This window comes from Ictidomys tridecemlineatus, chromosome 5 (assembly GCF_052094955.1).
Source record: "Ictidomys tridecemlineatus isolate mIctTri1 chromosome 5, mIctTri1.hap1, whole genome shotgun sequence".
In the NCBI taxonomy this organism is placed as follows: Eukaryota; Metazoa; Chordata; class Mammalia; order Rodentia; family Sciuridae; genus Ictidomys; species Ictidomys tridecemlineatus.
The window spans coordinates 113803364-113816250 of NC_135481.1; the positions used below are offsets into that span (position 1 = coordinate 113803364).

General features: G+C 58.5%; 1 protein-coding gene and 1 long non-coding RNA gene across 3 annotated transcripts; one reads left to right on the forward strand and one right to left on the reverse strand.

Annotated features, from left to right (window-relative positions):
- Positions 1-208: 208 nt before the first annotated feature.
- On the reverse strand, positions 209-10026 carry LOC110599536 (uncharacterized). The gene is made up of 3 exons (XR_013439238.1): positions 9928-10026; positions 1179-1329; positions 209-595 (listed from the first exon to the last, which is right to left on the reverse strand). It is a non-coding gene; the product is annotated as an uncharacterized LOC110599536 (long non-coding RNA).
- Positions 10027-10049: 23 nt separating this feature from the next.
- Positions 10050-12494, forward strand: Fam181a (family with sequence similarity 181 member A). 2 transcript variants are annotated; one of them, XM_040274969.2, is made up of 2 exons: positions 10050-10377; positions 11130-12494. In XM_040274969.2, the coding sequence occupies exons 1-2, from the start codon at positions 10249-10251 to the stop codon at positions 12093-12095; spliced, it is 1095 nt and encodes a 364-aa protein (XP_040130903.1). In that variant the 5' UTR covers positions 10050-10248; the 3' UTR covers positions 12096-12494. The 2 variants fall into 2 exon arrangements, with proteins under 2 accessions (XP_040130903.1, XP_005339213.1); XM_005339156.4 differs by having other exon boundaries at positions 10252-10429.
- The last annotated feature ends 393 nt before the right edge of the window (positions 12495-12887 follow it).

Consider the following 12887-nt stretch of genomic DNA (forward strand, 5'->3'; position numbering starts at 1 on the left):
CCCACCCACCTTTTCATCCATCTACTCACCATCCATCTGTCTGTCTGTCATCCATCCATCCATCCACCCACCCACCCACCCACCAGCCCACCCATCCGTTCACCCATCTACTCGTCCCTCCATCAAACATTATTGAGCCCTGAGCTATTGGCACCTGCTTCTCAGGAATCCCTCATCAGATGTGATGGAGCTTAGACACGGAGACCAATAAACACAGAAGAGTGTGGCTTTAATTAGCTGCATGTTGTCTATCACCTTGAAACAAGCATTTATTATCTCACACGGTGGCCTTGGGCCAGGAACCTGGCTGAGCTAGGTCTCTCAGCTCCAAGTCTCTCGTGAGGTTGTGGTTAAGATATTGACTGGGGCCAGAGGGTCTGCTTCCAGGACGGCCTGTCACCTGGCTTTGACAGGAGACCCCGCGTCTTCCCTGGCAGTCGGCCGAGGTCCTCTCAGCTCCTCCTCAGTGGTCCTCTGTTCAGGTGGCTTGTGAGTCCCCACAGCACTGCAGCCAGCTTCCCTGAGTGAGAGACCTGAAGGAGGAGCCGGCTGCACCTGTTGACTTGGTTTTCAGGTGACATTTTTGCTTTTCCTTCTAACAAATATAAAAGGATTAGAAGAGCATCTGGTCAAGGAGGCTGAGGTGGGAACGGGGCTCCGCCTCTGCAGGGAGGAGCATCAGGGGGTTCTGGTCTGCCTCCACCCAGCCCGTGAGTGGCAGGTGCTGAGCTGGAAGTGTGTGCCGAGGGGTGAGAGGGCTGGGAGTCCGCCCACCTGCTTCCAGGTGGAGGGAGTCCGCAGGGAAACTGTACGGGGGCAGCAAAGAGAGAGCAGGGCTCTGCCTCCTGCCAGCGCCACCTGGGACAATTGCCCACCCCTTTCTGGGTCTCTGTTGTGGAATGAACCAAGACCACTCAGGTAGCTATTGGGAGACTCAGAGGCTGCAGAGGGAGAAGGGGCGGCTCTGGGGAGCCCAGGGCCCTGGTCCCAGGAAGCTGGTGGTGGGAGGACCAGACGCAGGGCCTCTGTGGCTTTGTGGTTCTGTTGAGTTGGCCACAGGAGCACACAGCAGGGAGCTGGTGGTGAGGGACAGCTTAGGGCATGTGGCCTGGTCTTCTGGCTGGTTGCTGCAGAGACTGGCTCTGCGGCTACCTGGGCTGGCCCTCGTCCTTCCTTACCTTGCGCTCTCAGTGTCTGGTGGAGCCCCCAGGGCGCCTCGTCCTGATATTCCAGGTACTGACTTTCCCACTTGGAAATGTGCTGCAAGACATGGGCTGGAGGGAAAGAACTGGCCAGTCCAAGTGGTCACCAAGCCACAGGTGAAGGCTTCTGGACAAAATGGAGATGGAAAGAAAAAGAGGTGACTTGAGTTGCACCTCGTCCCTGTGGGTGCTTCCGGGGATCTCCTAGTTCTAGGCAGCAGACAGCATCTGGATCTTTGACTCAGGGTGCTCAGGGTTAAAGGCCACCTGGGCCGACACCCCATGCTCACACAGTGTTGGAATCTACACTCCTGTCCCAGCTGACAGGCCAGCTCCTCTTGGTTGCCTCTAGAGACCGGGAGCTTGCTCCCACCCGAGGCAGCACCCAGCTGATGTGCTGGGGGCGGGGCTGCCTGGATGATTGGCACTTGTGCAGGGAGCTCAGCCCTCCAGGGCCTGCCCTACCCATCCTGCCCCTCCTCTTCCCCTCAGCAACAGTGGCTGAGGCTTTGCCCCTGGACGTTCCCTGGGAAAATGATTGCATGACCCTCGGGATCCAGGGCCGTCTTACCAGATTCGCCCCAGTTTGGAGGATCTGGGAAGGATGTGGGGCTGGGCGATTCTTCAGGGAATCAGGGACTAGGAAATTAGTACGACCAGGGGGACTGTGTGCACATAAACGTGCTCTCAAGGGACACGTCATCGTCCCCACGGCACAGTCCTACTAGGCCATGGAGCTCCTCTGATGGTCACTGGGTGGGCTGGCAGGAGCCCCTTTTCCAGGTCCCCCTTCTCTGCAAAGCAGCCACCAACTGCCTGCTTGTCCAAGCCTGAGGTCCTGCACCTCCCTCCCTCCTGCTGGGTCTGACCCAGCGTCTCCTTTCCACACGTCTCCACCCCGAAACATCCTGGCCTGCCCGGGGGGTTGGGGCCAAGGACCGGGCTCCTGTCCTGGTGCTGCCACGGGCTGTGGGCTGGCCGGGCCGTGCTGGCAGCAGAGGGCCCTTCGCTGAGCGGCTCACCTCTTCTCAAGAGGGATGGAAGGGTGGGGTCCCGGTGCCTAAATACACCAAATATCTGACAACACAGGGTCCTTCTGCAAGGAGCTAAAACCAGGCACAGCAAGAGGCAGCACCATTACCAGCCATTACCAGCCGTGCCCCCCTGGGAAAGTCACTTCCCCCTGTGCCTTAGTGTCCTCACCTGTGAAGTGGGGCTGACCTTCCGAGGGAGGAGTGGGCCAGGGCCCCCTCTGATGGCTCTTCCCCCTGCCCCACCCTGTGGACATCTTCCAGCCTGGTCAGACCCAGGGCATCCTTGGGACCCATCTTGGTCTCTACGGTCCCAGTGAGCCCAGCAGAGTACCCTAACTACCCCCAATTCGCAGATGAGACAAGCGAGGCCCTGAGAGGCGAGGGCACCACGCAGTGCGGTCATCTGAGGAGTGTTGCCCCTGCAGGTGTCGGCACGCTGCGAGGGGGCCTGCCGCGTGCCCAGCCCAGCTCAGTGCCAGAGGAGACAGTGCCAACCTGGGAGAGCTCAGCCAGGGTGCTGGCGGGGAGCGGGGTCGGCTCCAGCATTCACGGTCATCACAGGCTGTGGAGCAGGACCTTGTTAGGGAGCCCAGAAGGCAGTACCCGTGCGTGAGCAGGCAACCTGGTCTTTGGCCAGATTTTTTTTTTTTTTGGTGGGAGGGCACCAGGGATTGGACCAGGGGCACCCAACCCCTGAGCCACGTCCCCAGCCCTATTTTGTATTTTATTTAGAGACAGGGTCTCACGGAGTTGCTTAGGGCCTTGCTTTTGCTGAGGCTGGCTTTGAACTCGCGATCCTCCCGCTTTGGCCTCCCGAGCTGCTGGGATTACAGGCGTTTTGCCACTACCCCTTTCCCATGGCAAGAGTGTATAGTGAGGGGATTTTAAAAAGTGTGCTGTGGGCTGTATTTGGGACACCCAGAGTTGTGATCAGGGGTCCGTCCAGAAATAAAAGTTATATCTTGAAGAACAGGCTCCAGGGTATCACTGGAGAGGGACAGGCAACTGGGACATTGGGAATCTGGAAGGCCAGAGGGACAGTGTCCACCGGGACCCATCTGGAGGGCACAGTGGTGTAGACAGACCGAGTTCTTCCATTGCCCCATCCTGAGTTTCCTAACCTGTCAAACGGGAAACGCGACTTCTACCCGGAAGGTTTTATTGATTCGTTGGTTTGATGGAGGGTTTAGTGAGAATCGGAGACCAGCTCTTGGCACGTGCAGAGTTAAAGGGAGGCAGAGCCCTGCCTGTCACCTGAGGAGATCCCATTCCCTGGAGGCCAGGCCCTCTGAGGCCCAGGCTGTGCTGTCTGGGCAATGCAGCTGAGTGACAGCTCACTAGCTGTGAGGTTCCTTCCTGAGCCTCGCTTTCCTCCTTTGCCAAATGGGGGACTGTGGGGACCCCTCAGAGCATGTCCTGAGGATAAAATGATCAGACATGTCAGCCGTGTCCCACGGTTAACGCCAGGTGTGGGCTCAGAGCTTGTTTGTCAGTGTCTGTTGACACGGACGTTGAACGGATGTCCCCTGGCCTAGGAGGAGGGAGACCGGTCAGAGGAATAGATTCCTGAATGAGCCATTCCCTTCTCTGGGGCTCTGTCCCCTGGAACAAAGCCACAGGATTGGGGGATCGAGACACCAGGCTTCGTACCCTGCTCTGATTCCACACTGGACTCAGGGGCCCGGGAACACAGCTGGCCTCGGGCCACCCTCGGGGCAGGCCTCTCTAGTCTATCAGAGCAGCCTTCACGCTGAGCCAATCCCGGGCCTCGGAACCTTTCCAAAGGCACCTGCCAGCCACCACCCATCCACTGCGAGTTGACAGTTGAGGTTAAACTGACTTTTCATTCCTGGCCTGAGTGGGAGGAGAGACGCTCGCAGAGGCCCTGGAGGACACAGTCAAGGTGACGGGCTTGCAGCGCTGGGACCCAGGTGGAGGGCGGTGGCACGGACGTGGGGCCACGGTCCATTTGGGCAACTCTCCAGGGGCACAAAGACATACCAGGTCCTCTCCACGGCGGGTGGGGACACACACACCAGGAAGCCTTCACCCAGGCAGCCTTTAGACCCAGCCCAGCATGGGGCAGGCCCGGGGCACACCAGGCCACGTGCTCTCGCTGGTGATCTCTCCCCCTGCCCGGGAACCAGGCCTGCTCCTCCTTACGGATGGGGAATCTGAGGCTCGGAGCTTATGGGCCTTGATGAACGATCCTGAGATCACAGCAGTGGCCGTGGGTTGGCGCCATCTCCACTCCCTCCTGGGCAAGTCACTTAGCCTGTCATCATGGAGGAGCTAGTCCAGGGGAATCTTTGGGAACATGGTCCCACACTTGGCTGGTGAGCTGTTTCCCAGGCTGCCTGCCTAGCTGTCCTACGCGTCCCCAGGACCTTGAAGTCTATGCTGCACACAGTAGGTGCCAACCAGGTGTGCCTGCACCTGACCCTTCCCGTGCTCTCCTGCCTTCAGGGGGGCTCTGCTCCCCCCATTTTCCTTAACAGGCTCCAGTCTTGCCTCCATCGCCTTGGTCCCCAAACAGAGGCTGTGGAGTATAAGCAAAAATGATCACGGGCAGGAGAAAGGGACAGATCCACAGCCACAGCAGGGGACCTCTGCATGCTCAGGAGTTGACAGAAAATCAGGAAGGACATGGGGGCACTGAACAGGGGCACCAACCAACAGGATGTAATTAACATACACAGACACTCAGGCCAGGCCACCAACAGCAGAATACAGGTTCTTTTTAAGTGAACATTTATAAAAATAGACCATATACTCTAAATGATTAAAAAAACCCTAAAAGTATTTAAAATCTGCTGGGCACAATGGCCCACACCTGTGATGCCCACTACTCAGGAGTCTGAGGCAGGAGGATCACAAGTGTTAGGACAGCCTGGGCAACTTGGAGAGGCCCTGTCTCAGATTTTAAAAGGGAGGGGACAGGGGCTGTAGCTCACTGGTAGAGCACTTGCCCAGGACTTTTGAAGTCCCCAAGTACCTCAAAAAATAAATAATAAATTCTCTGACCATAATGTAACCAAACTAGAAATTTTATTAATAAAAGAAAGATAGTCTGAGAACCTTGGAACACTTAGAGATTAAAACAGCACAGTTCTAAGTAATTCATGGATCCTAGGGGCTCTCTTAAGGGAAATTTCAAAGTATACTGAGCCAAATGAAAATGTAAAGGCAACATTGTAAAAATGTTGAGGTGCAGCTAAGGCAGCGCAGAGAGGAAATGTTATAGCACTAAAATGCCTCCATTCAACAAGAAGGGTCTCAATCATGAAGCCCTACTTCAAGAAGCCAGAAAGTAAAGAAAAATAAACCCAAAGAAAGAGGGAGAAAGCAAAGAACAAAAATAAGGCAGAAATCAATGAAACAGAAAACAGAAAAATAATGGGAAAAAATGGAGAAAGAGCTGGTTCTTTGAAACTATTAAATTTTAATAAACTTTAAGGAAAACTGAGAGAAAAAGCAGATCAGCAAATCAGAAATGAAATGGGATGTCACCATAGATCTGGCAGACATTAGGGAAGGACAAGGTGACTGGGCACTGTGTGTACACCTGTGATCCCAGCAAGTTAGGAGGCTGAGGCAGGAGGACCCCACATTCAAAGCCAGCCTAGGCAATTTAGTGAGGCTGTCTCAAAATAAAATCAGAAAGGGCTGGGGATGCAGCTCACGGATAGTGCTCACTCATGTAGCATGCAGGAGGCCCTGGGCCAATGCCCAGGAGGAAGGAACAGGAAAAAACTAGGAAACACTATGAACAATTCGGTAAACGTAAGTTCAGTGGCTTAAATAAAAGGAATCCATTCCTCCAAGACCCCAAGCGAACACATCCAATATGAAATAAACAATCTGAATAGTGCAATAAATTCTTTAGAACATCAAATTTATAGTTAAAACCTCCTGAAAAAAGAAATCTCCGGGCCCAGGTGGTTTCAGTGGAGAATTCTACTAACCAGCACTGATTCTGCACAATTTCTTCTTGAAAGCAAGAGAGGGGAGCCCTTCCCAATGCATCCGGGGAGGCCAGTGTTGCCAGATACCAAAGGCAGATGAGAATACAAGAAGAGAGCTGCAGGCCAGTGCCTCCCCTGAACGTGGGGAAGCACAGCCAACATCTTCAACAGAAGATTAGCAAGTCAAATTCAGCAAGTCGGGGTTTGACCGGAATGCAAGGATGGCTCGATTTTGGCCAAGCAGTCGGTGTGACGCATCATATCAACAGACCAAGCAAAGGACAGCACCCCAACCTCCTCCTCCAGGTGCACATGTGCACAACAGGACGTTATTCAGCCTTTAAGAGGCGGAGAGTCTTGTCCCACCTGTGGCCTGGAGGAGCCTTGAAGACTCAATGCGGAGAAGCCGGCCAGGATGGACAAGCGTTGTATGATTCGGCACTCACGAGGGACCCAGGCTGGAGGTACAGGGGACGGAGTGGTGGTAAAGGGAGGCCCTGGGAACGAGGTGTCACTGTGTCATGGAGATGGTGAGATGGTTCTGGAGGTGGACAGTGACTGTCCGGCCATAGGAATGTCCTGAACGCACTGAATGATGCCCTTAAAATGGCTGAAGTGGTAAATATGGCGCTGGCATATGTACTTTGGCACAATAAAAATTTTAAACAGGCTAAAAACCACCAAAACCCCACATGATCATATCAGTGGAGGCAGAAAAATCATCTGACGAAATTCACCCCCGTGCATGGTAAAGACCTAATTAAAGGCACCCCAAAAGCCCCACAGCCACCATCTTACTTATGAAAAATGGGTGCTTCCTCTGAGCTCAGGAGTAGCCGGGGAGGACAGCCCCCAGCCACGTCTGCCACACGGAAGCCTGTCCTGGAAGCCTGTCCTGGAAGCCCCCTAAGGCCCTGGGGGATGAGCAAACCCACGGAGCCGCCTGTCTTCCTGGGGGCTTTGGTCCTTGAACTCCTCATCAGATACAGTAAGGTTACCTGATGTTAGGAGAGTGACTCTGCCACCCCGGTTTCTATCAGGAGAAATCATTTGCCAATTCTGGGATTTTTATGCGTTACACTGACTTATGACACACTAGCCCCACATAAATCTTGCAACTTGGAGGCTGAGAATCAATGATGTCTTCTAGCAGGAACTGAGGCCCAGAGAAGGTGAGTGACTGGGCCCAAGATCACACAGCCAGGCAGGGGCAGAGGTGAATGATCTTACTCCAAAGCCAGCTCGAAGTCAGCTGAGAACAGTGTGGCCAAAATCACTTCCGGCAGGGCACACGAACACTCAGACAGTTGCGGGGACTGGCCAGGCTGTGTCATCTCCAGTGGCTCTGCAGGCACAACCCTGCTGGGAGGTGTGGCTGTCTGGGCAGAGGCACTTCAGCTGGTTGCTCTCATCCCAGCGTCCACTCTGATTACAAGTGACACCAGCCGCGGGCAGCTTTGATGGAAGCTGCCGTTATATAAGGGGTTACATAAACCATCCTGTGATGTCTGCGTCCAGCCACGGAGCGCTGGCGGGCCCCGTGCAGCCTGGCTGGTCGGGCCACGCTCTCCGGGGGAGGGCAGGGCTGGCAAAGGCCCTGGGAGGGTCGGGCTGGGGACTGACAGCCGTCACAGAGCATCTCACCATGGTCCCCAGAGCACGGACCTCACCTGCAGCAGCTGACGGTGGGATGTGGGTGTGTTTCCTGGCCGGAGGGCACCTGTGTTTCCCTCTCTGTTCAGGGGAGTGAGGGTGGCCCCTGGGACGAGCACGTGACTTAGGACACGTCCTGTATTGGGATCAAGCAGATTCTGCCTCCTACCATCAGGTGTCAGAGGAGCTCAGAGCTGGAAGTGAGAGCACAGCAGCCACCGCTGGGCGGGGAGGGGAAGGGGCCTGCCGCCCCCAGGCGTCCAGCCAACTGAAGGGATGTGGCGGATTCACCACCAAGTACAACCGCAGCAACCTGGAGCATCTCCCAGAGGCTTGCTCTGTGGTGAGACTGAAGACACCAGAGACTCGGCGGCCCAGCTCCCTGCTCTCCTGGGGCTCACCTGGCTGGATGGAAAGGTGTTTCCGGTTCACAGGATTAATGCCTTCCAGGGGCGCCAGATAACTAAGGGCCTTCTGTCTGTGGCTAAGGAGGTTGGACCTCATCTTTGTCTCTAGGCACGGGAGAGGGGGTCATTAGTAATGCCAGGAGTTGGTGGAGAGGCTTCCTGGAGGAGAGGATGTTTGCACAGGGCCTCCAAGAAGGCCGAGGGGACAGAGTTGACCAACTTGGGCCCAGCATTGGAGGTTTGAAGCTTGTCTCCGGGTGCATCACCAACTGTAAGACAGAAAGCAATTCCCTGCCTGCCAGATGCAGGGCCAGAAGGAGGAGAGTCCGCAGACCTCCAGAGTGAGGCAAAGTGCCCCTGTCCTCAGGCCGCAGCTGCTCTCTGTCCCCTCTAGACATGGATCGCCCACAGCTGGACGATGACCATCACACTCCTGACCTGCGTGGACGGTCAGGGGTCCCACGCTCAGCAGGAGGTGGAGGAAGCACTGTGGCTGTGCACACAGAGGCCTGGCTGCAGGTTCAGGTTCTGCAGCTCCTCACTGCGAGGCCTGGAGCGGGTCACTCCACTGCCCTCTCCTGGTTTGTAAATGGCAAGGACGCCAAGGAGTCCTAGGCTGCCCCAGGGGACCGTCCACCAAATGCTGCCGGTGGCACACAGGAGGTGTCCCACACGTCTGCTTTCTTCCTCCCTCCCCCTTCCCTCCTTTCCTCCTCTCTCTGCCCTAAAAGAGAGTTTGGTGGCTGAGACATCGTCATGAGGCACGTGGCTGCACATGACAGGTGTTGGTCACCCAGATGTGAGATGTCAATGAAGCACCATGTGACAAAGCCGCTTGAGAGCTCAGTGCTGTGTGAGGTGCAGAGGCCCAGGCTACTATACAGGCCACCAGCCCTTCTGGTGACTGAGGGGACAGGAGGAGAAGGCATCAGAAGGGGAAAGGAGAGGAAGGGGAGGCAGAGGCAGGGAGAAAGGCCAGGAGGCGGGCGTCCACTGGCCAGGCTGCTGGGAGGCCCTGCCCGTCAGCATTTCCCAGGAAGCTGCCCCGGCCATCGGCCTCACCTTCCCTGTGGCCAGTTGGTGGGCAGGGCCAACGCCAGCTCTGGGCTCCCTTGCTTGCTCCAAGCGAGTGGCCCTGCTTGCAGCCCCGCCGGCGTTGGCACGGTGACAGTAGCCAAGTGTGCAAACTTGTGCCATTGTCCCCAGGCCAGGGGGAGCCATGGAGACTGGCTAATATGACACAGGAAAATGTTTGCTGATGGCAATTCTATGGGCTTTGTCCACCTCTTTCTCCATCATGACGACTCGATTTAAGTCCCTAACTGTTTGACTACAAATGCAAGGGGACCGTGCAACGCCAGCCTTTTGTCCGGCCGCACTGAATGGGCAATTCAGGCTTTGTGCAGCTCAATTGAGGAAGCAAACATAAAGACAAGATTCCTGAGGGCTCCGGCTCCCTTCCCATGGATATGCCAGCACCCGTCAGGGCCGTCCCGGCCACCTTCCCCACGTCGGTGCACCACCGGCCCACGGCCCTCCCGCGCCCCGGCCCTGGGGGATCCTGGGGCAAGGGTGGTGGAGAGGGCGAGGGACAAAGATGGAGACGAACAGCGAGGCCCTCAACACTCAAGGACAGCGGGGGAAAGCTGCCCGCCAGTCAGCTTACCCTGTCCGATTGTCTGTCTGCACTGGAGCATAGCAGCTGCAGTCTTTGGGGGAGGTTTGCAAGCCCGTCTCCACCGGCCGGCCCCTCTGGGCCCTGGACATTCACACACACGCACACACACTCGCACACACACAGCCCCCTCGAGAAACCAGGGAACCGAGGTCAAGGGGAGGAGGGGCGTGGAGGCCGCCGAGCAGGGCCGAGGGTAGAAATTGACCGGGAAATGATTGCATTTGGGAGCTGTCTTTTTTGTGATGGTCCCCATGGTGACAATTTGTGACGGCAAAGAATGTGGGAACGGGGCGCCGCCGCCTGATTGGGATGCTTTGTATCTGGAGAGGCGCTCCTGATTGGCCTGGGGCCCCGGCCCGAGCTGTCCTCCATTCAGCCCACTCAAGGGCCGCACATCTCGCCCGCGCACAGAGCTCGCGGCTGCCGGGCCTGCCCCAGGTCTGCGGGGGAACCTGCCGGGCCACGTTGGCGGGCCCGGTCCGCACCTTCGGTTAGTGTGGAGGCCCGGCGGCTCTGGCCCGGCTGGGTGGGGGCGTGGGGCAGGCTGGGGCCTGGGGGAGGGGCGCAGTGCCGTGGGTGGTGGCCGAGGAGGCATGAAATTGCTGCAGATGCTTCTAAGAGGGAGTCCCTGCTGCCCGCAGCCTGAGATGAGCCCGCAAGGCAGGTCTCGATTAAGTGCCAGACAGGGGTCCTGCCTGGTCCTGCGTGAGAGTTGGGGGTGGAGCGTGGGCCTGAGGAGGGGGCGGGGAGGTGGGAGGGGGAGGCCACCACCAGGGAGGAGGGGGCTTGGCCTTCTCTAAGTGTGGCAATCGCCTCCGGGCGCAAGTGAGAACCTGGCTGGCCAGTGGAGCTTGCTGGCAGCGCGTGGTGTGGGAGTTGGGCAGACGGGGATGCCACCCCAGCAGTGCCACTTGTAGCTGGTCACCTCGGGCAAGTGGCTTGACCTCTCTGAGCCTCAGCTGCAAGAAGAGGGCAGCAGACCCCAGAAGGCTCACTGAGCCCATTAGTGCCCGTCCCATCACAGAGCTCAGGCGATGCTTAGCCACTGTCACCGTGTCCCATTGCCCAGGACCCTGTTCAGGGCAGAGGGGTGCTGGAGTGGGGACACTCTGCATCCTGCTTTGGTGGCCTGAGGTGAAGGTTGGGTGTGGCTGCTCAGAGAGACTCCAACGGCCTGTCCCGTCCCCCAGGTCAGCTCTGCGCCCCTCCTCGGAGCTGCCGGCCGCCAGCAGAGTCCACCCTCTTCATGGAAAGCCCCAGGCAGTGGCCCCCTGGTGATGGCATCCGACAGTGACGTGAAGATGTTGCTGAACTTTGTGAACCTGGCCTCCAGCGACATCAAGGCGGCCCTGGACAAGTCGGCGCCCTGCCGCCGCTCCGTGGACCACCGCAAGTACCTGCAGAAGCAGCTCAAGCGCTTCTCCCAGAAGTGCTCGCGGCTCCCGCGGGGCCTTCCTGGCCGGGCCGCTGAGCCCCACCTGAAACGGGGGCCCGAAGACCGGCCCGGGAGGCTGCCCCTCCACTCGGGCCCTGGTGCCAGCCCCGGCGGGGGAGGGGGCTGCCAGGAGAAGGCTCTGGGGAACCCCTGGAGGGAGGAGCGGCTTCCCAAGGAGCAGAGCCTCCAGGGGCAGGGTCCCGACGCTGCCAAGCCTGGCCAGGTGCCCATGAGGAAAAGACAGCTGCCCGCTTCCTTCTGGGAAGAGCCAAGGCCCACCCACAGCTATCCCTTGGGGCTGGAGGGGGGACTGGGCCCCAGGGAGGGACCTCCCTACGAGAGTAAGAAAAGTTGCAAGGGCCTGGAGTCCCTGGGGCCTGAGACTGCCCCGGTGCCCATGTCCCCCAGGGCACTGGCTGACAAGGAGCCCCTCAAGATGCCCGGGGTCTCCCTGGTGGGCCGTGTGGATGCCTGGAGCTGCTGCCCCCTCCAGTACCATGGACAGCCCATGTACCCAGGCCCTCCAGGGGCCCTGCCCCACAGCCAGGTGCCCGGCCTGTGCCTGTGGAGGAAGAGCCCAGCCTCGCCCGGGGAGCTGGCTCTCTTCTGCAAGGAGGTGGAAGGCGCGGGGCAGAAGGTGCACAGACCCGTGGTCCTGAAGCCCATCCCCACCAAGCCGGCCGTGCCCCCGCCCATCTTCAACGTCTTCGGCTACCTCTAGCTGGGCTGGGAGGGACTCGGCCCCCTCCTCCAGATTTCAGGGGCCCCAAGGAGCTCTCCTGAGGAGGAGGGGGCTGGGCAGTGGCGTGGCCTGGGGGCATTCCAAACAGCCCTTCCCTTTGTGTGTGGGGGGCAGGGCGGGCAGCACGGGGGGCTTCTCAGGCAGACACCAGCCAGCCCTGCAGCCTTGGCAGCTGGGGGGCGGGCCCGGCGGGCCCCTCCCTGTCCCGCCTGGCAGATCATCCCCCTGACCCTTGGCTGACCATGGGCCCTTGCCCACCAGCATCGCGGAAGCCAGTTTCACACCTGTCCGCTGTGAGCCAGTGCCACTTGTTGTCCTGTTTGTTCTCTGTAAATATTAAGAAGGTTGAAAGAATAAAGACGTTTCTTTTGCAGTTTCCACGTCGTGTCATGGAGCTTGGTGGCCCCCGGCCTGGGAAGCCCTGGCTGTGCCGGGGCTGCGGGCTGCCTGCGGAGGCCAGCAGCCAGGGGAGGCCGGAACTGCAAGAGCCTCCTCAGAGTCTGGGGATGGGCGCTGGGGCTGTGGGAGAGAGCTCAGGAAGGAGGGCGGCGGAGGGCAGGGACCCCCGGGAAGGGCTCCGAGCCGCGTCAGGAGACAAGAGGCCGGGCAGGGCCAGACCTGGAGGTCCCCGCTGCTCTGGGCCAGGGAGGCGGGCTGCAGTCTGGTGGCTGTGGGCAGTCCCATGGCCGGAGAAGCCGGGCCCAACCGTTCAGCCCCTTGAGGACAAAACAGGTGGTTTGACCAGACTGTCCCCGTTGTGAGCAAGCCTAG

What these genes read in the sequence shown, in the direction of transcription:
- Fam181a (XM_040274969.2), top strand. Translation starts at nt 10,249, where the DNA reads ATGCTTTGTATCTGGAGAGGCGCTCCTGATTGGCCTGGGGCCCCGGCC. An exon ending in GGCTGCCGGGCCTGCCCCAG is followed by an intron (nt 10,378 to 11,129) that starts GTCTGCGGGGGA and finishes CCCGTCCCCCAG; the next exon opens with GTCAGCTCTGCGCCCCTCCT.